This window comes from Leptonotus elevatus, chromosome 1, assembly GCF_054856555.1.
Source record: "Leptonotus elevatus isolate MCC_2025b chromosome 1, RoL_Lele_1.0, whole genome shotgun sequence".
Lineage (NCBI taxonomy): Eukaryota > Metazoa > Chordata > Actinopteri > Syngnathiformes > Syngnathidae > Leptonotus > Leptonotus elevatus.
Genome location: NC_141239.1, coordinates 376,515 through 400,341, shown reverse-complemented (window position 1 = coordinate 400,341; position 23,827 = coordinate 376,515). Strand labels below are relative to the sequence as shown.

The following is a 23,827-nucleotide window of genomic DNA, read 5'->3' as shown; positions in this document are numbered from 1 at the left end:
GATGGTTATGTTTAATTTAGCTGTGTAAGGTTGTCACTTCTGTCCACCGTGTTCCATAGATTGTGAGTCAGTCTGCCACCTGGTGGCAGCTGCGTGGAACACGTGTCATAAAACCCTTAGATTCTGTCCTACTTATTGTTTGCTGTAAATGACAAATAATGAAAGTGACTCGACGACGACGACGACATATGCGGTCATGTTACACACGTTGTTGGAAAGCCGCAGCCATATTAGATGGAATCATCACATTGGAGCGTCGTTTGTTTTTTGCGCACGCGTCGTTAGTATGTTGCAGCCATGTCGTAAGGGTCTTCTCGTAGGAGTTACCTGGTGTGGTCATTGGATCCCGAACAGAGGATGTGACCCAGCGGGTGCCAGGCCAAACTCCAAATCATTCCCTCGTGCGCCATCTCCATGCCTCCCACTTCCTTCTCCACCCTGGCGCGCGCACGCACACGCAAAAGCACATGTTGAGGCGTTGGCAACGAAAGGGGGCGGCAGGCCGATCCCCGGCGTGTCGCTTACCCCGCGTTCCAGAAAAGCAACGAACCGTCCGAGCCTCCGCTGGCGAACAGCCCTTCGTGGATGGGATGCCAGGCCACCGCTGCCGACAGGAAAACGGTTTGCCGTCAGACCTTTGATTTGCTTCTTCTGTTTCACTCCCGTGGAAACGCGGCTCAAGTTTGGCATTCGTGCCAAAAGGCTCCCTCTAGTGGTACCTTGCTGAAGTACTTGTTTTCAACACAATTTGCAAGCAATCTTAAGGAACTTGGAAGGAGGATGACTTTTGTTTTTGTTGAGAAAAAAAACAAAGCCAACAACTTTCTTTCCAAACAAAACAGAAAAATTTAATATTTCTCATGCGTTTGACTTTCCTCCCTTCCCAGGTGACGTCCCTTGTTTTCAGTCAAATAAAATAAAAAGGGGGGGGGGGATATTGGCATCACATTTTTTTTTTTTTTAAGTACAAATGGCAATCTTGTAATGTCTCAAAGCATGTTTACTGAACAATTCTTCTGACTTCAAAATAGAGACTTTTTTATTTATTTATTCTTTAAACAATAGACAACCTTTTACATTTCTAACAAAATGTTCAGGGTTATCAGCACGCTTTAAAAAGTTACATTTCAATTACTATTGAAAATATATACGATATTGTATTGTAGCACAAAATTATGCTGTTGAATTAATTTGGTAAAATTGTTCTGTTAAAAATGTCTTTTGTGTTGATCGGGGCAGATCGAAGTTTGACTTCTTTTTGTCTCCTTTCATTTCTTTAAAGAGTGAAACAAAATAAATAATGGCAATTTAAACAAGTAACTGTCATAGCTCTCTATATTTTTCTACCGTAAATATTTATTTTCCAAAATTTTTAACTAACTAAAATGTCACAATTCTTAATGTCGAACAGAAACAAAAGGTTCAGAAGGTTGGCCGTCATGTTTTTGAAAAACGCCCAATATCGGCGCCTTATCCCGAATGTATAAAACGTCCATTTTGTATTTTTGGGATTGCGTGTCGAGGACGATTTTGGACGATTTGTCGGCGACCACTCGTCAAATGAGGATGAGCGAGCTGGGCTTCATTGGCGTTGTGAATGTGTTGGGAGCAGGACAGGTGATTGTGGCGCGGGCTCACCTGTGGCCTCCTTCTTGTGCCCTCGGAACACCTGCAGCTCCTCCTTCAGGTTGCGGATGTCGAAGAGTTTGCAGAGGTGGTCGCGCGACGCCGTCAGCAGCCAGTTGCCGTTAGTGTTCCACTTCACCTCCATCACCGTGTTCTTGTGGGCGTGGCTGAGGGGTGAAAGGTCACACAGGCTCCAACTCACTGCAAATCAGGCCTCTTTGTCTACGCGTGTCAATTGGGACGAGCTCATCAATACTTTCGCCGTCCGACGCATTGGCGACGCCTCAAACTGCGCGGCGGGCAAACGTTGCTCGTACTTTGAATGCATGTCATCGCCTGACATGCACTCAAAGCTATGAAAGCGCACTTGGCACAAATTGTATTTCAAAAATTCTCAATTCTCAATTGACATTTGACTTTCGACAGGAAGTTGAAATGAATCGAGTGTGATTGGGATTTATATCGCTGCGACTAACATAATGCATACTTTTCATTCATGTCGGAAAGCTGAGAAATATATGATCATGATTTCAAAGTAATGGAAAAAAAACAAAAAAAAACTTGTTGTTACAGATAAGCGAGTATCAGTAGCAGGTATCGGTATCGAGACAATAGCCGTCATTATTTCAAAGTATCAGGAATTTGAAATAAGAATAGAAAATGTCTTGCAATTTGAAGGGGAAAAATGCTCATTGGTTATTAAGAAAACAAGTCAGCTTTGTTTCTTTTTCTGGCGTGCGAACGCGTGTTGTGTCAAAGCGTGGCCTTCCTTCACTCACAGGGTTGCCAGACTCTGTCCCGTCTTGGGGTCCCAGAATTTGATGGGCTGCTGGCTGTCTTTGCTGCCGGACACCACCAGACCTTTGGAGGGGTGCCAGTCCACGCACTTGACATCCGCACCGTGACCTGCGCGCGCGCACACACACGTCAGCTTTCCTCATTGTGTTAGCAGCAAAAAACAAAAAAACACAAACAAGATGAAAAAGCTCCAGAAAGAAAGAAACGACAACAAGCGCCGATTTTCTCTGGACTTTTTTCGGGCAAGCGATTCCATTTGAGACGTTTCCGAGTCGGGCTAATGCGAGCTCAGCAGTGGAGATTTTCAAGTGAAACTTGCCAGCCAATCACAAAAGGCTTTCCCCGACTAGCGCATCAAACAAGTGTTGAGAAACAATAAAGTTGAACTTTTGACATTTTTTCGACAGGTGAGGTCACACAAAATAACACTCGTCGGCTCAAAGGTCAAAAGATGGAAGCAACGCTTTGAAACCTGTCGAAGCAAATAAAAGCCCAAGTGACAAACGCAGGTGTGATTTTAGACTCCCATCTTAACTTTATTAGTTCTTTTTGTTCCCATGTTCGGAATCTAGTCAAGTAAAAACATTAAAATTCATTGAGTTGATGGAGTTTAACCGCCTTTTATCAAATGTATAAAGCCCATCATGAAATTTGACCAAATAATATGCAAATCCCAAAAAAAAAAAAAAAGGGGAAAGTGAGTACAAATGAAGAGAACAGGTATTTTTTTTCTAAACCTAAATAAAGAACAAAACAGAAAGAAAAACAAATGTATAAAAGCTCAATTAGTGGAAAAATATATATAGCACAAGGCAATGCTTTCATAAACAAGCAGCAGCGTACGTCAGCGATCGCCTTTCATTTGACAGAAACTCCATTTCGAGCGTAATGGCGGAAATATTTCTTACTCGGGATGTAACGATAGACACACATCACGATATGAAGGTCACAATACGATAATTAGCACGATTTTGTGGGGAGGTTGGCGATAAAAAAAAAAAAAAAAAGGTCACAATATTGTAAAAAATTAATAAATTGAGCTCATACTAAAAAACACACACTCTAAACTTAACTTTGAGTCAAGAAATGGGTCTTTCAGCATAAAACAACTCATAACTATTAGTCACTTCCTTGACTTGGGTCAGAAAATGGGCTTGTTTTGTACAAAACAAGCCAGAAAGTTGCCTCAAAGTGGATCGGTCCATTTTTGACCCGCAATTGGCTTACTTTTGACCCAACTGGTTTTAGACTGCACAATATTGTGCTTTGTACATCACAGCAATGAAAACTTTCTAAACGTTATCGAAGAAGTTTCCAACGCTGTGAAAGCGCCCTGAATGCACCATTTTGCTAGTGTAGCATTAGCAACTAGCAAGTGTGTAGCGTATGTTATTCTGTTGTCCCCCCTAAGCGTCCTTTAAGCTGTTTTAATGACATCCCAGATGGAGTTAACTGTGCTAACCGTTAACTATGCTAACCGGAAGTTAGCATTAACTTCGTTTTTCCTTCAAATAATGAATATCCACACACAAATGTTGTGGGAACACATACACACAGGTAAGCTAACACTACACCAATGCACAAATTCTTCCCAATGTGTGAAAAAGTTGTTATTTTAAAATAATTCAAACCCAACTTTCTTCTCTACTCACTTTAAGTGTGTACACCATGGATGCACGGCACCACACTGCCCCCATGGGGCCAAAAGTATTTGTACTTGTATTTCCAGTTGCTATTATTTGAGTACAGTATATTCTCTTCTTATGTCACTTTAATTTTTATTCCGCAATAGACCTTTCAAGTAAAGAAGTTTTTAAAAAAACATCCAAGGATTTTTTGTTGTTGTCATGTAGTGTGTAAGTGATGCCCATTGAAAAGGAATGGAATGAAAAGAAAATATATATATATATATATTTTTAAATAATCATCCCATTAATCGGTATTTTTTTTCTGCCAAAAATCAGCATCGGCATCAACCTAAAAAACCCGCATATCGGCCGGGCCCTAGTGTGGTGTGGTGCGTTGAGGGCGGGACTCTACTACCTCGAAGGATGCGCTCCTCGTGGCAGCGCTGGAAGTCCCAAATCCGGACGGTGCCGTCGTCCGAGCAGGTGGCGAACTTACTATCAGTGGGCGAGAAACTAGAGAGGACACACAGGAAGTGACACGTCACACACAGGAAGTGACACGCCAAGGCCTCCGCCGGGCCGATGACTCCCCGAGCGCTTGGACGCCGGTTTCCGTGGCGACATGACAACTGCAAACGTTGCCGAGACTTTTGTTGACTTCAAAAAGGAAACTTTGACAATGTTGTTGGGAAGATGTCAATCAATACGTGCACCGTGACCTACTCTGACCGTCTCCCCCTGCTGGATGGCGACTGCAACAACGCGTCAGAGTGGCACCTCGTGTCTTTGACCAATCCATCGTCAAGGAGTGACAACAAAACCTCCTCCTTGGCCCAACCACACGCCAGAAAGGGGGGGTGAATATTTCCCAATCTTTTTGTGCTTCTTCTCATCAAGTTGCATTTTTAGAAGAAAGAGTTCAACAAAAACTGCTCAGCTTTTCCACACTCAACCTGTCACTTTTCACACCTTTAGGCAAAGTCCAAGTTTAGACCTTGGTTTGGGTCTGAGTTCAAGGACCGAGTTCAAGGTTCTAGACTATGGTCCAGAGTTCAAGGTTCAGTCTATGATCAGGACCGATGGGTTGCAGATTGCGGTTCGATTTAAATCTCGGTTTGGGGTCCACTTGGCGGTCCGGGTCTCAGGACCTAACGAGTCGTGCTTCAGAAATGATTTCGGTTCTAGATTCAGTACTGAGTTACAGCCCAGGTTAAGGACTGAGTACGAGCCTCCAATTCAGGTTTCGGACTGTAGTGTCGTTCGGTCGGAGCTCGGCACTGGATGCAAGTCCGGAATGAATGTCTAGTAGGCTTTTCATGCTGTCCATTCTGACCAAGCGCGAGTGAGATCGCTTGATACCGATTCAGACCGTGGATTAGCTGCAATTTTAGAGCCCCTTGATTATTTTAACAATCCTTTATTCTGCCAAATGTTTTTTTCAATGAATTGATCAGATGAAGGGGAAAGAAAAGCAAACAATCTGACCTCATTTTCATCTTTCAAGCATATAACAACAGAACTTCGTTTCCATTTGAGAGTGCTGAAAATGCACAAACTTAAATGATGATTTCAGTTCCCGTTTTGGTGCAAAAGAAAAGGGGCGGGGACGTGACGCTCCGCACAGGACGGTCTCGGGTTGGCCGCAGGCTGCAAAGCACGAGTTTCAGGTGATCGATTTTTGCCATCGGCAATGAAAGGCATCGATCGACATACGCCGATACGAGAATCGGCCGGTCGCGATCGGCGGCCGGCTGATCCATCGGTCAGTCCTAAAGCGAGTGTCTAGGTTCACTTCTGGGTTTAAGGAACAGGTCTGAGTTCAAGGTTCAGCACCGAGTGCAGGTCTGTGCTCATGACTGAAATCAGGTCTAGACTGAGAGGAAAGTTTCAGGCTCAGTTCAAGGTTTAGGACTGGGCTCGTCCAGCTGAATGACTGAAATTGGCTCTGTCTGATTTGAGACTTTGTGTCTTTGTTTCGGTTTGAGGTCCAGGGTCTTGGTTCAGGACTGTGCTCAAGCACCAGAACCCCGAGTTGACGCACTGAGTGGCTTTGGCGCGGACTAGCCGGGAGGAAGTGCACGTGCTTGCAGCTAGGTGGCGCCTTCACACACACGCAAAGTGTCAAGTGTGAAAAACTTTATTGATCCCTGACAGAGTGCCAGTCCGGCCTTTATTGACGCCACTTTATTAGCACACACATCAACAAGACATGAGAGCAGCTCGAGTAGGGAAAAGTGGAGATGGCGTGTAAACCTGGCTTCTCTCACGGCCTCCTTGTGCGCCTGGAACATCTTGACGTTGTTCATGTTGGACTGCCAGTACTTGACGTAGCCGCCGTGGTCCGCCGTCAGCATCCACATGTCGTTGTGGGACCAGGTCATGGCGCGCACCGGACTGTCGTGGGCCTGACGGCACAAAAGTCGGCGCGCATCAGACACAAAAGACAACGTCCAAAAGTCGCACCTTTGCAAATTCCTCACCAGGCAACTGGCAAGTTTTAAATTGACTAACTCAAGATTCGACGATACTGTGACGAAACGGTGACGATACGTGGCCCACGATAACCATCGTATCACGATATCGACGCTATATTGTCAGAAATGTGATTCATCACGATATTCGCTAAGTGAGCAAAAATGCAAATGTGTTGTTGGGTCTTGGCCAATAGACCGCAGACCTTCGCCACTGCTTCCGACGACTTGAGCTCCATTTAGGGGGTTAGCGCCCCCACCAACGCCACAGGACAGATTAAGTACTAACGGTGACAACTACTGGTGCAACGGATCACAAAAGTCACGGTTCGGATTGGAACGTGGATTTGAGTCACAGGATCAGAAAAATAAAAGATAAATAGTACTCGTCTTCCTTTATTTTGTAAAACGCTTTTGTCCATTTAATTCCATTTTCATAGCCACTTAAAACGTTTTTCTTTTATCAACTCAAAAGGGTCAAATATGGCCATTTTGGACTTAGGAACAACTTTAAGTGCAATGTAATGCAGCATTAGAGCCAAGAATTGGTCGGGGACAAAGAGGGTTCTGAAGTGGCCATCGACGCGTCCGATTCTAAATCCCCAAATGGTGTATTTTGTGGAAAATGTTGCCAATAATTTGGTCCATGACTGTATATGTTTATTTACGTGAGCAGAAACTTGGAGTTGGGGTGCAGCGTGTGCAGTCTGGCTTTCATGCGCCTCAAAACAACTCAAAATGTATATTATTAGCGCTGCAGCCGTCAAATATTTTGCTATTCGGGTTTTATCCGACTGAACATTCTAGCGAACAATCGGGTATTTGGATAGATATAAAAAAATATAAATATACTTTCTTGGTTAAAGAACAATTATAAATGGAGAAGACAAAAAAAGACATTTGCATGTAATAATGAACAACCAACTGGTTTTCATTTTTACATCATCAGCAATTTTGTCATTGTGGAGTGCAGGCATCGGCCAATATTACTTTTTGACGGTATGATAACCGAGAGCGAAAATATTGCGATGTCACGATACCACAGTATTAAAATTACAGCTCTAAAATGTCCCTTTGAAAACTATTTGGACTTAATAAAAAAAATGTTTTTAACACATTTTATTTCATTTTTAAACTAAATATAGAATATTTGGCACATTAAGAAACATGTACTATGCTAAGCTTAAATAAATAAGTGTTGACATTCTTCTTGTTTGGATTCTTCTTAGCAAGTCACAATGTCCCATCACTGGTGAGCTATTTTTAGAACAGACCCCAGGCTACTCATTGTCCACGAGGACACGCTTACACCTACATATGTAAACTTATTATTTATGTATTTATTTATTTTAAAGACAATAAGTTAGAAGAAGAAAGTTAATTGAAGGCAATTAACTTCAAATTGTCTCGTTTACGCAAGAGTTCATTACCGATGACAGACAGTATTAGCGGTTATTGATCTTTTAAAACCACGGTAAACCGCTAAACCAGTTATCGGCCCACGCCTAATGGAGTGCAATCATCAAAATCGTAATTGACTTTCGATTAATTGCCCAGCCCTACAACAATATATTGCAATATTGATTGGATTTCAATGTGTGTCGTTTAGCGATTGGAGGAGGCTCACCTGTAAAATGGTCTCAAAGTTGAACGTCAGTCCGTTCCACAGCGTGAACTCGCCACTGGACGCTCCCGTCACCAGCCGACGCCCCTCGGGAGTCCACTGCGCGCGCACACACAAAATCAATACCAACGTCGGCACTCAACGTCGGCCCGCCCGCCTCCCAAACTCACCCGGATGACAAAGACGGGACATTTGACTTTGTTGGTGGACGTGCGCACAAACTTGGTGGTGACGGCGTTCATGGGATTGTTCAGCATTCCGAGAGGAGGGACCAACTGTGGGACACAAACGCACGGCGGTTAGTCACACTCTTTGATTTGTACATTCGCCAACAGCAAAGCGCACACGCGACCACGGCTGGGATGGAAACGCTGAGGTCAAACACGCTGCTCACAGACAGGTCACGCTGACCAATCAGAAAGCGCCGCGTGCACGTCGGGCTTTCCCGGCTGCTGGCCAATGCTAGCCACTAAGCTAACTTGCGCTACACGGTGCAGCAGGAGTTTTGAGAGCTGCACGCTGCCGATCCAATCATCGCCTTCGTAGCAGAAAAAGTAGCGCTGTCACTCGAGGTGTCAAATCCAGGTCCAGAAAGTCTAAACCCTGCCACAGTTTGGCTTTAGCCATTGATGCTAGCTAGCTCCCCAGCAGGTAAACGAGCACCATGGGAGCTAGCTAGCTAACACCTGGGATCAAAGCCAAACTGTGGCAGGGTTTTGACTTTCTGGACCCGGATTTGCCACCAGTCTGCTTGTGCGCAATATTTAATAAACACCATCAAATCATGAGAAAAGTAACTCATTTCTTAGCTAGCGTTGCATTTGGTTGTGGCCTCGGAGCGACGTCATCGGAAGGTGCTTTTCTATTGGCTGCTGCTCGATGACGTCACTTCTGTGTGACACTTTCAAATGTCCTTATTCCGGTCAAATCGACTTCAAACCACATTTAAAATCATCCCTAAAGGCTCATGCATGAAATGAATTTTTGCTATAATTAGAGTTAGTTTTGTAAACCTAAAATGTCGTTTCAGTTAGTTTTCGTTTAAAAGAAAAAACAATTTTCGTTTTTATTTTATTCCGTTAAAATTGTTTTTTGAATTTTCGTTTTGGGTAACTAAAATAACCTTTGGAGACACAATTTACTCTTAACAAATGAACCATCACTGCCGTATCTTGGAGACGCACAATTTCATGAGTTTTAATCACACATAAATACTAAATGAATTTGTAAAGCTGAAATGGACCAAGAGCAGAGCCGCAAGGTCAGAGGTCAGAGGAGACTGTGACGTGCCTTACAGACAAACTACTTTTGGACAGACACGGAACACTGACTGGACCGCTCAACATCAGAAAATGCCCCACTTTTTATTCCTTCAAGACTGAAGTCAAAACATAGCTCAAGCCAATCAGTCATTTAATCGTGTTTTTAATCAATATTTGTGCTTTTTCTTTTTGATGTTTTGTTTCCGTTTCTGTGATCGATCTGGGGACAACGGATGGAAATTAAATGAGCCTACGGCTCTAATCCAATGTGGTGTGATTACTTGCAAGTGTCCCATGTGGTGTTCAGGGTTCATTCCTGTGAAGTGTTCAAAGTAGGGGTCGGTGAACACAAATCACAATTTTCTGGCCGATCGCCGACCTTTTAAGAAGTCTGACCTGCCAATCCCGATTTTTTCCGTTCTCCATTTTTTTCATACCAAGCAGCATACGCCTTCAGAGTTCCAATCGTATTTTATTGGAAAACATTGAACAATATCTGTGAAATAATACAAATGGATAGTTTTAACTGCAAATTAAGTAGTTCTCTGAAATAAAAATGAAAAGCTCATTAGTCATCTCAGCAGAAGAGGACAATGGCTGACTTTTTCAGACCCCTGAGGAGGGAAATGAGATCGGTGGAAAAGATCGGTTAATATTTAAGGGATTGGCTGATCACCGATCCCCCAAAACCAAGGAAATTGGGGCCGATAAATCGTCCGGAAGATCGATCGATGCACCCTAGTTCAAAGTCCGAATTGTTCAACCTCTGAAACATTTTATCCCATAGGAAATAATGTAAATGCAATTAATCCGTTCCTAAGCTCCAGAAACAGAAAATTCCTATTTTAATTTCTATTTTTTACATTTACAGCACAGTGCAGTATTTAAACAATTTTACATTGGGCATATTGTTAAACTACTAAGGGGTCCTTGTGCGCAGTTTATCGTCAGGCATGTTGTTGAACAGCTAAGGGTGGTCCTCGTGCCAGTATTTACGATAGTAGTTACGACGACGTGATAATCTCCTTCCTAAATCCATTGTGGTTTGTAACACTGTAGGTTTGTCTCTGCTGTCTTTCTTTGGTCCCATGTCAAAGAAAATTGTCGTGGGAAAATCCAAATGCACTGGCGAACGTACGGAGCACCTCCGGGAGCGTTCGCCCGCTCTGACTGGAAACGAGCAGCGCTTCGTCTCCACCATCGCAACGTGAGCATTCGGCATCGCTCGGCGACCCGATCAAGCGACGTTCGGCTTTACTTGAGTGTACAAACTCCGAGAATGAGAGGTCAAACTCTGAGGCATTTTTTACTCCCATTTTTGGGCCAAAGTCCGATTTGTACGAATTCCGAGACGTTAGAACTCCGAAGGTTCCACTGTATATAGTTTTACTTCAAAAATGTGTTGAAGCCAGAAAATGATTTTATTTCCTGCACCCACGTGACGAAATCAAACTGGTAAAACCATATTTTCTAGTGTAACTCGAACATTTTTGGTTTGGCCCGCTTCTTGATTGGATGACGAGTTTCACTTGAAAATATCCACCAATAAAAAATTCTGACCAGTCAAAATGACTAAAACGCCCCAAAAGTCCCACTTGAATAGCGTAGAAGTGACAGAAACATCTTTGTGAGACGTCAGCACGCACTCAATCGTGGCTTGAATGATTTGCTGGGAACGATTTGACACGAAAAACGCAAACAAGATGGTGGCCACCTGCCAAGGAGATGAGAGGAAGACAAAAAGGCCAGAAGGAAACGAGGAGGACTCACGTCATTGTAGCATCCGGCATCGGGTTGGATGGCTCGCAGGTCGCGATGGTCTCGTTGCCACTGACGATTCTGTCCGCAAAAACACGTCACAAAAGTCACAATCGGCCGCACGCACAAAAACTACGGACAATAAATACACAAATATGTAACAATAACTCAACAGTGCGGAAAAGAGTACTACATAAGATAAAAGGTGTATCTTATATAGGACTCTTTTCCGCACTGCTTAGACATTTACTGTTGGTACCTTAATAATAAAATAGAATGATTTATTTATTTATTTTAAATAGAACTGCTCCATCGTCTGATTGAATCTGTGACCAGTTATTGCTTTTTTTTTTCCTTTCTTTTTTTTTTACTTGTTGATCGCAGATCAGACGAAAGATCTTGAATGTGTGAAAAACCTGCCACTTGTTGTGCTCATGGGTACGAGTAGCACCGTTTATCTTTTACAACAAAGTTGGCATCATCATCATCATCATCATCATCATCATCACGTTGCACTTTATTGCTACATGCATCATTTGTTTTCACAAGGATTTGATTCAAGGCAGAAGTTCTGCACTTTAATTGCAAACAGGCTTACCTAACGTATGTTAACTCATCAACTAAAAGCAAAACTTATTGTGATTTTTTTCTGGGGTTTTTCATTATCGTTTTCGTTAAAGGTCAAATTAGAGAATAAATTGTAAAGTGAAATGCGTTTGTAGGAAACTAATTGAGATTTGACTTTCGTCATCCTTGCCCAATCGTGCATGCAAATGGCAGTTTGCGACGTCACGGGCAAGAAAAATGTCCTCTTCGAGCCCAAATACTGCATCAATTCTGATTGAAATTGAAATCGTAATCATCAGCGCGTCAGGTTCGAGGTCATTTCGTGCGCCTCTCCCAATGTGGGCTAAAGTGCGCATAACATGCAGCTGCTGTGCGTGGCAGAGGAAAAGTCAGCCAGATGTTTACCGTCCGGGTACGAGTGAGCAATCGTGGAAAATTTGAATATCAACATTTTTTTAATTAGAAAATCACTATTTTGATTTGATCATGATTCTTTAAAAATTCATATGAAATAGAAATTTGAGTCGTATTGAATCAATACTAGGCTAGTAAGGCTGCACTTATGAGTTTGTGAAAATGAACACTGCAATACTAAATAAATGTTGTAAAGAAATATATTATTATAAAGCAGCAAAACAATAACAAAAGTCACCGTTCTGTTGTCAAAATAGCAAATATCTTAAAGTGCACACAACTTGGCTGATATAAAGTCATGAGGGAAAAAAGAGAGAAGCAAGTTAAAAGCACCTTTTATAAATAAAGGGCAATATTGTAACAAGTTGGATCACGGGTTATGTAGTTTCCTATGGTCTGAACGGGCCTTGAATGCAACACAGACAGACTTTTTTTTTTCTTTTTCTTTCTCGCTACGCTACGCACGTTAGCGAGTTGTTTTCTGGCATGGACGGGTAACTTTTAAAAATTGGCATTAAGGTGTTAGTTTGCCGCTTGGCCTGATCATTTCACAAACGCTACAGAGGTGGCTTGTAAAAAAAAACGGCACGTTTTGTATTTTTTGCGCCGCTGCCACTATTTGTCTACAATTTGCATACTTGCGAGGAATGGCGGCCGGGGTTGGGGATGGGGGGGGGGGGGGTGCGAAGTGTGTGCGCTACTTGACCACACTGCTAAATGAGCTGACAGTCAAATTGTGCTGAAATGCTTGACATCGCGATCCGACAGAAATGACAGACGGTCCGCCCTGCATATCGATCGTCACACGGTGGAATATCGTCACATCGCCCAACCCTGCGTCCAGGTTAGGGACCGTCCACAACAAGAGTGACCGATGGTAATGGTGACTTGAGCCAACTTGCAGACGGTCCCTAACTTCGACTCGCTAACGGGCTGGCTGAATCCGTCCTTATCTTTTTCTTTTAGAGAGTTCAGTACCGATTCAACATGTCATCATCATTGCTCTCGCTCTCTTCTTTTTTGGGGGGTAATCGTAATCCATCCTTATTGAGCCACACTTTCATCTTCCCTTTCCGCCTGACACAAATCTTCGGCGGCTGAACGACTTTTGAAGAAATGCTTCCTTGCTTTTGGGCGCAATTCCACCGCGATAATTCCTCGTGAGTCTCTTTGCAGTCATTGGCAGCCATGTTATTCTATGCGCGTTTATAGCACGCGATACGTCACGATGATCACGTGACTGACCAAACGTGGCCGACGGTACGACACTTAATATACTTGGTGCAAAAGGATTCATAAAAAGTGCGATAAAAAAATATTCCGCTCAACATAAATTGTCAATATTTTCAGGGACGTGTATAAATGAACCATTTCACAGAATAGCCGGTTAGTTTTTAATAAATCCTGTATTGCTTTAATAATTGGTTCTTCATCCTGTCAATCAATCGGACACAATGTCGTGCATGCTGGTTCCGAGCTGCGCGCGTTTGTAGCATGTCGCTGGTGCGCTTTGGATTTCGCCATTCTCGGTTGCAGCGCCGCTGATCTCACTGCGTTTTTTGAAAATGGCTGAGGGGCGCAAGAGGACACGCGTGTGTGAAGCCAGGCCGGCTGCAGGGACAGTAAACACAACTGTGCACGCTCCCAACATTTTATAGCTCAGGGCAGGGGTGTCAAACATACAGATCAGTTTTGTAAAGTAAAAAAAAAAAATGAGTCGTCGGATGGCCACAATCAAAACATATCAATTGGTCGTTTCACAATCCTCAGATGACATCAACCTGCCAATCGCCAGGTTGATGTTGTGCTGCACCCGAGGGCGTTCGCCACAATATCAATGTGGGACTGCGCCGCGTTGATTTGCTCGAGAAAGGCGGGACATTCTGCAAAATACTTCCAGCTGATTGAACAATGCGGCATCTTGTAAACGTTTGTTTTGACCAATCACGGCCACGGACGAAAATGGCGTCTTTGTTCTCGTCGAAGGGGAAAAATAAAAAATATAAACCACGAACATATTTACCTTACCAGCCCAAAAAGCTCCTCTCGCTGTTCAACATTCAACAAGGAAAGGGTGAGTCATTCTGCCAGAACTGAATTCATTGCAGCGTCCATTGGCTTCCTGAGTTCATCCGCCTGGATGTCATTATTTTACACACCACCTCAAGTTACGCTTTGTTTAAAATAAATAAATCATAGACCGACACATAAACGTGTTAAATACGACACAGATTCAATTACTGCCAACATAAACACTTACGACAGGTATTTATGTCCTTATAACGTCATTAACTGCACAACAATGCATTCTGGGAACAATATACGAATATGCAAAACGGGTCGCTTGAACACGTCCAGAACTCATACAGGCAAAGTGTTGCTGGGTTTCATTTGCATTCATGTTATTTTATGGAACAATATAATTACAGTTGAGCCCCGTAATGCAGGGTTAGCCCACAAATGGCGAAAATCTGTGTATAATTGACAGCAATTGTTTTGAACTTATCGACCATGATTTTACCGATCTGGCCCGCTTGGCAATATATTTTCCTCCATGTGGCCCTCGAGCTCGGGCCCGGCGATGTGGCCCAAAATTCATATCACCGTATAAACTGCATCCCTTCACGGTAACGGTACATAGTGTTCATTATTTAGCTTACTGGTTTACGTAGTCCTTCATAGAAGCTAAATTGATTTTTTTTTTTAACAATGAAAGAATAAATTTACTTTCGATAACATTTACTGTGCAAATCTTAAATTTCTCAAAATTATGCTATATGCAGTATGGCTTGTGGTGTGCAAGCCACAAAACTAACTAAAAATGTATATTAGGGCTGCAGCTATCAAATATTTTGGTATTCAGATAACCTACTGAAAATTCTAGCGAATAATCGGGTATTTGGATAGAAGTATGTATTCTTGATTGGTTAAAGAACAATTATAAATGCAGAAGACAAAAAACACATTTGCACGTAATAATGAATAACCAACTAGTTTTCCTTTTTTAGATAATCAACTTTTTTTTTTTACTTTACACTATTTTCCTCTCTCAATCCCTCCCCATAGATTTTGGTCTATGCGACGATAAGTGACGTCAGAACCACAGTAGCGATTTGGGCCAACTTTAGCACTGCTAACTAGCGCGGTTAGCTTGCTGCTGCTAGCTGGCAGCCTCCGTTAAAAGCTGGCAACGTCAACGGTATGTTGTGCGCGCCGGCGTATTTACGGTAGTTGGGACAGTCCTGATGTGATGACGTCATCAACATGCGCTACCGCGATAAGACGGTAGAGTCTAAATCTCCTTTTGGCAAAATGTATACCTTTTATTGAATATACCGTTTATATCGCCCAGCCCTACCTTGAGCTAATATGAGTTTGACACCCCTGGGTTAGGATTTGCCCCTGGACGAGCAGGAGAGCTGCTTGGGTGGTCTTCCGCATGCGCATTTTTTAAAAAGGGACAAAGACGTTTGGCTTCTACTTTTCAAGAAAATCATCTGTTCCACCACCTTGAAGTTGTACGTTGGCTTAACCATGTATGAGGTCGAGTACGCAGTTTTCCTCCTCACTCATCAGTGCATTCACGGTCACTCACCCCGATACCTTAAAGAAGCGTTTGTGCGCTGGATGAGAGAGACGGCGAACACATTTTCACCAAGCTGGGAGGTAGCGTCGGGCGAGTACGCCATCGCATGTGAATGGATTGTGAACGCCGGGGCGGACGTGTCTGCTGGCACTGTTGTTGGAACTTTTGCGAAAGCCGGCATCATTGCTAAACAGCCGCACGGAAACGAGACGAGGGGGAACCTGCCATGTTTGAACCAGCTGTTCAATTTGGATACAGAAGATGAGGACTTTGATGGATTTGTGGATGAAGACTGATCAAAAAAGTACATTGTTAAATTGTTGACTAAATTACAACTCAACTCACTGTTTTGATGCTACCGAGGCAAGAAACACTGAGTGGTCATGCCCAAGACCTCCTCAGACCTCCGTTCTACATCCTCAAACCTCCTTCAAGCCCCCAAAACTAAGCTCCGCTGTGCACTATGGGCGACCGGAACGTCTCCTCGGTGGCTTCCAGGCTGAGGAATGCTTTCCCCGACCGCATACTGGCGTTTTTAAACAGGCTCTTAAGAACTTTCTTTTTGCAAAAGGCTTTTTACTTTGTAGCACTTTGCTGAAACACAAATAAAAATGTATTATTATTATTATTATTATTATTAGAGAAGCGTGTCGACTCAGTGACCAGAATGCACGTGACAATAGCGCTAGTGGCGACAAGGCAGCCATTTAAAAAAACAACTCCACAATCTCCACTCGACAGCAGACTGTGATTTAAGCAAATGTAGAACCTGCAGATGAAATAGTGAGGTGTGTCTTAAGTGGATAAAACTCAAAATATCGCCTATGAGAGATGAAAAACGTAACAAAGTGTTGATTTCATCACATCATGTATTTGTAAAAAGTGTACTGCTGGCCCAACGGCGACCCCGGGCCACCATCAGACGACCGCGGCGGTCAAAAGCAATCGGACCGGTTTCAAATTCATCAGCCACGTCGTGGGTAGTCAGGGATGGATTTTTTCAGCGCCAAATACGGTGGCCAGCATCGGCCTCCCAACTTCCCAAGTCAAGCGGGCCTACCTGCAGGTATCGGATGACGGAGGGGTTGTAGTCGATGGTCTTGCGGTTGACGGCCTTGCGCATGCGCTTGCCGTCGAAGGTGAGCTGCTGCATGGCCTGCTGCTGAGCAAAGTCGGGCCGCTTGTAGAAGACCTGCCGCGGCGCCTGGTGCTGGAAGCGCGGCATGTGGAAGAAGCGCTGCGGCGAGCTCACGTCTGTCGCCATGGCGACACGCCCCACCGACCTGCCACAAGACGGAACATGCGGGAAAACTCATTTAGCATACGACTCAAGACTGGCATCCATCGGCCATTCTTCGGCCCTTCTCAACAATTTCATTGAAGTGCATTTAAGCTAGCGATGCACCGAATATTCGGCCGCCCAAAATTTGCGGCCAAAGTAAAATGAAAGCCGAAAGAATATGGCCGAAATAGGATGTTGTGGTGACGCAAGCAAAAAAAAAAAATAACGCTGTAAGCAGCGAACGCGGGGGTGAGCGTCGGCCTTTTCTTCTCGCTGGCTTTTCACCGTGCGAGTTTGCACCGGTCGGCAGCAGCAGCTCCCGGGGTCATTGCGCACACCGGAGGACAGCGGCGTCGCTTGGTGTACAACATTTAAGTGGGTCGCAAAAAAGACAGAACTGCCGTGTAGTGCAGTACAGGTGAGACACTTTCTCCTGCAGCGCTTTCCCTTCTTCTTCTTCTTTTTTTTTTTTTTTATAAGAGCCCCTCGAACGCTTCCACTTTTTCCCCGGCATCCCGGTGGCCGTGCTAAATACTTGAGCTAAAGCTAGCACTATTGCTATCAACAGTTTTAAACACGCAAACACTTACCGCTATCTCCGGGCGGCAACAGACCCGTACAGGACTGACTTGGCAGTCCGTACCCGAAGCCGATGAGCGTGAACGTGCCGATTTTAAGTGCGCCGCACGCGTCCGTCCCCGCCGGTGCCAACTACATTGACTATAAGGTGCAATGGCAGCGCCAAAAAATGCACAACCCTCGTTTGGTGTTTAACGTAGCATTAGCCAACATGTCCGCGGTGTGGCCACATTTCTATTTATACTGTGCTTGGTTAAAATGCCAGTGCTAAATAAATATTTTAGAATAATCTTATAATTTTAATTAATTATAATAAATGCAATTATAGTAAAAATTCCCCCCCCCCCCGCTTCGACTTTTTGGCCAAGCATTTTTCATTTTCGGTTTTGGCTAAAAAATGTCGGTGCATTCCTAATTTAAGCCAACTGACAAAGTTTGAAGAACAATTTGGACCCGTACGAGCTTATTTAACTATTTAACGAAGAGTATTTTCCTGCAGGCCTTCAAGTAAAAACAATTCCTGAGTCTGAACTTTTTGGGGGGAGCGGTGGTACAGTGTCCAACGTGCCGATTGGTTGTTCGACCGATATCAAGTCAATAATTACTATTGGATTCGTGGCCGTGGATGGACTGGCCATTTGGGAAATTACCGATGGCCAGTCCAACCCAAATGTCAGCTCATCTCTTTCATTACCCATTTATATTTTGTATAGTGTATATATATATATATATATATATATATATATATATATATATATATATATATATATATATATATATATATATATATTGCAGTCCCCTCTTGTGCTGCAGCTATCGAATATTTAGGTATTTAAATATCCCACGGATTTTTTTATTGAATAATCAGGTATTTGGATACAAATAATTATATAATTATGAATACAGAAGACATTAAAAATATATTTCCACTTACTGATGATCGACCGAGTTACTTTTTTTTTTTTTTTCTTAAATTGTGCTTAACTCTTTGACTGCCATAAACGTTATAAAACGTTTAGCATAAACCTAGGGAAGGGCGCCGAGGACGTTAAAAGACGTCCCCTATGTTTTTTTTTTTTTTTTTCAAAAACGGGTGCAGGAAAGCCTTGGGCAGCTGTGCTGAAAGAATCAGGCTGATCTGATTAGTCAAAGACTCGTTTTGGCCCCTAGAGGGCAGCGATGACTCTCTTTGCACAAGGTTGGATGGGCCGCCCACCGTGGGCGTCAGTAGAAGACGTGAGGCGGAGCTAGAGTGTTGAGGAGACAATGGCTGATCCAAGCCACAATGGCTAGACCAAGCAACCGGTTACAAGCAGCTCACGCTTGAGCATTTTTTTCAAAGACGGAAAGCATCAATCAATACTAAAAAGCGCATTGATGTCAACGATGATGATGACAACGAGCTCTACGCCAAAGTTGGAAGCTTTGGCCTGTTACTATCACGTAGTAAGCCTCACCGGCTACGCGCGGCTAGCGCGGCTAGCGCTGCTAAGGCCGGAAAACGCGCACAATAGCCGGCCGGGTACTTCTACACAATCGGACATTCGATCGGGCGATGGAGAGTTGGCATCGACCAATGCAGATTGATGATGATGATGATGAAGATGACAACGAGCTCTACGCCAAAGTTGGAAGCTTTGGCGTGACTGTTATGAACAAGTAGTAAGCCTCATCGGCAAAGCGCGGCTAGCGCGGCTAGCGCTGCTAAGGCCGGAAAACGCGGAGCTGCACAAGCGGACATTCGATCGGACAATGAAGAGTACCCCGAGTCCAATGCATATTCATCGGAGGAGCGGGTACAGTCTGATCACGGAGAAGACACTGTTTCTGGACTACGATGCCACCATGAATGGAGTGGATAAAATGGATCAGAATATCTCCTACCAACCCGGTATAGCAACTGAAGGACACGGGGAAGCGAGACGTAACACCACCGTAACGTAACCGTAGCATGATCCTGATATTAGACGTGATGACACACTGCAGTATATACTTGCTATTCCCCGGAAAAAAACGGCCTGCAAGAAAGTGGCACACGCGAAGAGGCAATCTGTTGTGCAAATGCTGTTACGTCTCTTTGCACGCAGGAGAGTGTTACAAAAAGAAAAACTCGTTGAAACATCCACATATTTGTAAATAGCACCACAGTTGCACACATTTGTAAATAGTTTGCCAAATTGTTACACTGTTGAATGTAAATAAACGTATTTTGCTATCAAAAAACACTTTTTCATTCTTGGTGGTAGTGTTTTATAGAAGTAAAGCACTATTTAGGTGTTTGTGGCATCATTCATGGACAAAAAGAAGTGTCAAATTCACTAGAATGCATGAAATAATATCGTTTCACTAAAAGCTTGATTTCTCCGTATTTTGGTCCAACACAGGCGAAATTGGGTCAAACTAACCATTTTCTATTGTTGATTACTAAAGAACGGAATAAGGTAGAAACAAACTCTTTTTTTCTGATGAAAGATGAAAGTCCAATCTTTCATTTGGTAGTACGTGTGTTTCCATAGTCCAAACAGAACATTTTCTGTGGACCTTGAAAATCAGTCAAAATGCTTAAATCGGCTGGCACTGGCGGCATCCCTTTTCTGAAAACGTCTGGCAGTCAAAGAGTTAACAGCACATTATTTTCCTGTCTAGAAAGTTGGTGAGATTTTCAACAAATCTCTCCCCATGGATTTTGGAATGACCTTCCGTTAAATATTAGGCAACCTCCCTCTCTACGCACTTTTAAAACACATCTTTGTTCTTTGGCGTTTGACCCGGCATGAGACTCATTGTTTGAATGTTTTATGGCGCCTGCTGGATTTTGTTATTAATGCATTTAGTTTATTTACTTACCTACTTGTTATTTTATTGACTTATTCATTTACCCACTTAAGATCATTATTAATTGATTTGGTGTTCTTTTTGTTTGACCTCTCTTTATTCCATGACTGGTTTTTACTGCAAATGAAATTCCGAGTTGAGTACATTTTGGTCCGTGAGACAAAGTGACGTCAGAACCGCAGTTGTGATTTTGCCGACCGTCCAGTACACAATTGAGTGAGCTCGGTTTATTAAACCGATTTCTGGAAACGGCAACTGTGTCCGGCTGTCAGTAGCAAAGTGTGCAAATCATCACTTCGATGAGACTGCCGTCGAAAAGTAGCTCGATGACTCTTGCTGCAGCCGCCTAGCATCGTTAGCATGCTAACACCGTAGAAAGCCAAAACACTGGCACCGTGCAATACAATGCCGGCGTAATTTAGTGTTCGTTTCGTGCCCTTATTCGGTGATCGAATGTGATTTCTGTACAAAGTTGTTTTGTTGACTTTTGGCCCATACAATATGCATATCGTAAAAATATTTTTTTAATGAACAATCAGATGCAAACGTGCATCACCATCCAATAGATGAACATTATCTAAGGTAATTACAATTAACTAAGAGTGCTTATTGTGCTGCATGAAAAGAAATTAAATTCTTACATTCGATAATAATTTCATTGTCATTTCTTTAGGTACATTTTTAAATATCGCAATAATATTAATATCACTATATTTAACAACTATATCGCCGATCGCATGTTTTTCCAATATCGTGCAGCATGCTCAGCCACGTGTGGATCAAATAGCGGCCTTCGATGGGAATTCCTGTGCCAAAAAACGCAAGTTTTTTCAAGTGCAGCTGTCCAAGTATCACTGACATTCATATGTGTGATTTTCATCAAAGTTGTAACCCCACCTACAAATGTTGTCTCAATGTAGTTGCCGTCTGTAGCAAGCTTCTCCCCAAGCGCAGCAGATCGTGCAGAGGCCGCAAATAAACGCTTCACAAATCAGGCGCGGAGCCATAGCTGCCGTCGACTGGGCTTTTTACTTGACTACTACTTTCCTGTCGTTGATATCATTCTAAGCAGCAAAATTGCCAAAACAACAACTGCTGCTGCAACGTCTGATGTCTCGGATCGACCACAATGGCACAAGTTGATGACATCACAAGACGCGCTGTCCCAATTCTGCAATTTCCGCATGCTTGTAAACTTGCGCCCTCCAACACGACATGCACCTCCATTAAGTGAACACTCCATTGAGGAGCGTAGAGTGTAGTTTGGGGTATAGCGACGAGGCCAAAAATCAAAACATGGAGTACCTTGCCAGTTGGCGCTACAAGGTGACACTTCGGAAAATGATCACATGCACTTGAAAGAAAGGTTTTCGTTAAAAGCAAAAGTAAACCCCTACCTTTATGTGTGTGTGTTTTCAACTTGAACACATCACTTGTGTGACCACAAATGAATAGATATTTATTCTGGTCAACATTAATTGGGGTCAATGTTGCATTGGTGGAATAAGAACAAAGCAGAATACAAACAGCAATCATCATCAATCTCAGGGGGTAAGTAGCATGACCTTCTGCTGGCTCCCCAAATAAACGTCACAACTATCGTGGCGAATATTGTGAACGTCACGTGAGCAAACCCGGACAACAGGTGGATGACGTCATACAACATTTTAGCAAGATCAGTTTCAAACAATCAGAGGGTTGATTTTTAGATTGATTTTAAGTGGGACATTGGCTATAAACAATTAATCCATGATCAAAATTGGTTGTCGATTAAATTGAGAATTAATCAGTTAATTGTTGCCCCTCTACGCAACACACACACACACACACACACTACTATAACACACTAAACAGTGCGTAAGGTGAGGATTCGATCAATCGGTGACGCCAAAAATCTAACAAGTTTAAGTTAAAAGGTGATCAATTAAATGAATCAAATTCCGATGAAATGCGTTGCTATCGCCACAAAGCCTTCAAATTGTTAGTGAGCCTCAATGTTAGCATGGCGCCTCGCTAGCTAGCTAGCTCGCTAGCGCGGTTAGCGCGAGCGGCTCAATCGTGAAAACAAGCTGAGCGCGTGTCAGAGCGACCCGCTGGCGTCCAAAAGAGTTTGAGGCATCCTGTAAATGTTGAACGGCTGGAGAGTTGCTTCGGTTCGGACACATTTCGGGCGAGTGCGCGCTTTCTCCGGCTTGTTTTGTCGCGTTGGTTAGCCGCGAGGCTAACTCGGCGGCCCGCTGCTCCGGAGGGCTCCGAAGGTTTCCGAAAGCTCGTCGCCAATCGCCACTCACCCAAAGTCTCCGCGGCAAGCTTAGCTCGCAAGCTAGCGAGCGAACACCAGCTGCGGGCTCCACCCGCCGAGCTTCTCTCGCAACTCGGCACCACAGATCTGCTCCAATGAGTCCACTTGGTGCCGCTTTAGCCGGCAGCTATCGTGAGTGGCGGCGCAAACATGGATCGCGACGTCACCACGCTCATGCGTACGCCCCGCCTCGAAACCAACAGTGCGCGGTCACGTCATCACGCATGGTGACGTCACCGAGGCGTCGCAAACCAAAACAGCCGAGGCGCAATAAGCGAAGTGCGCATTACGTTTGCGCATGCGTGAAAATCCCCCCACAAAAAACTTGCTACCAAACAAAGTCGCCATTTGAATGGCGGCGAATGGAGTGCTGAAAGTGTTTGCGTGACTGCACACCTCAAAGCTTGCAAGCATTTTTTAAACGACTTTTAGCCAAAACAGCAGGTGCACTTGGTGCCATTTTTAACTGTCCTAATGGAGTTTATCGGCAAAAAAACACCATTGCAAAGCTGGAGAAGACAGAAGTGTACGCTTGTAAACGTCCGTTCACTCTTCCCAATTTCCAGACAGAAAAGAAAGATCCAAACAGACGTAAAAGAGGCTGAAATTGATTTTTTTTTTTCAGAAAAGAAAGATCCAAACAGACGTAAAAGAGGCTGAAATTGATTTTTTTTTTTTAAACACATTTATTTTGTCAATATCCTGAAAGCGAGGGAACAGACGCAAGCATCACGAAGCTCGCTAGCGGACGTACGTAATTGAAGTGACGGTCATTTAAGAACCTGCTTCAACCTTCAGTGAAGAAAGCTCGTCCCGGTGTTGTGTCCTCGGTCCAACTCCCGCTACAGTGCACTCATTCATTCAAATAATAAGCACTTAAATAGGCTTAAGTGTCGCGTCCCGGCAGTGGGCAGTCAGTAACGACACGCTATGCATGTTTAAAATAGATTCGATTCAAAAAAATATCCACTTTCCAACGGTTGAAATGGTCCAAATCAGCGCTTGCCCCGTTAGGTTTTCAATGACAAGTGACGGCCTACCCATAATGCACCGCGCTGCCGAGATGCGCACTTGGCTTATTTATAGTCCAGTTTA

The 23,827-nt window shown here is 43.6% G+C and overlaps 1 protein-coding gene across 2 annotated transcripts in view; it reads right to left on the bottom strand.

Moving 5' to 3' along the window:
* The window catches only part of wdr33 (WD repeat domain 33), a 29,900-nt gene extending 6,964 nt beyond the window's left edge, over window positions 1-22,936 (bottom strand). The window contains exons 1-11 of one of the 2 annotated variants that reach the window (XM_086072160.1): window positions 22,722-22,936; window positions 16,795-17,017; window positions 11,180-11,248; window positions 8,318-8,422; window positions 8,151-8,246; window positions 6,306-6,457; window positions 4,468-4,565; window positions 2,406-2,532; window positions 1,639-1,793; window positions 526-604; window positions 328-438 (exon numbers count right to left, since the gene is read on the bottom strand). In XM_086072160.1, coding sequence (XP_085928286.1) covers window positions 328-438; window positions 526-604; window positions 1,639-1,793; window positions 2,406-2,532; window positions 4,468-4,565; window positions 6,306-6,457; window positions 8,151-8,246; window positions 8,318-8,422; window positions 11,180-11,248; window positions 16,795-16,998 — 1,196 coding nt within the window. In that variant the 5' untranslated portion in view covers window positions 16,999-17,017; window positions 22,722-22,936. The remainder of the gene's footprint in view (window positions 1-327; window positions 439-525; window positions 605-1,638; window positions 1,794-2,405; window positions 2,533-4,467; window positions 4,566-6,305; window positions 6,458-8,150; window positions 8,247-8,317; window positions 8,423-11,179; window positions 11,249-16,794; window positions 17,018-22,721) is intronic. The other variant, XM_086072168.1, reaches the window with a different exon arrangement.
* Between the last annotated feature and the right edge of the window lie 891 nt (window positions 22,937-23,827).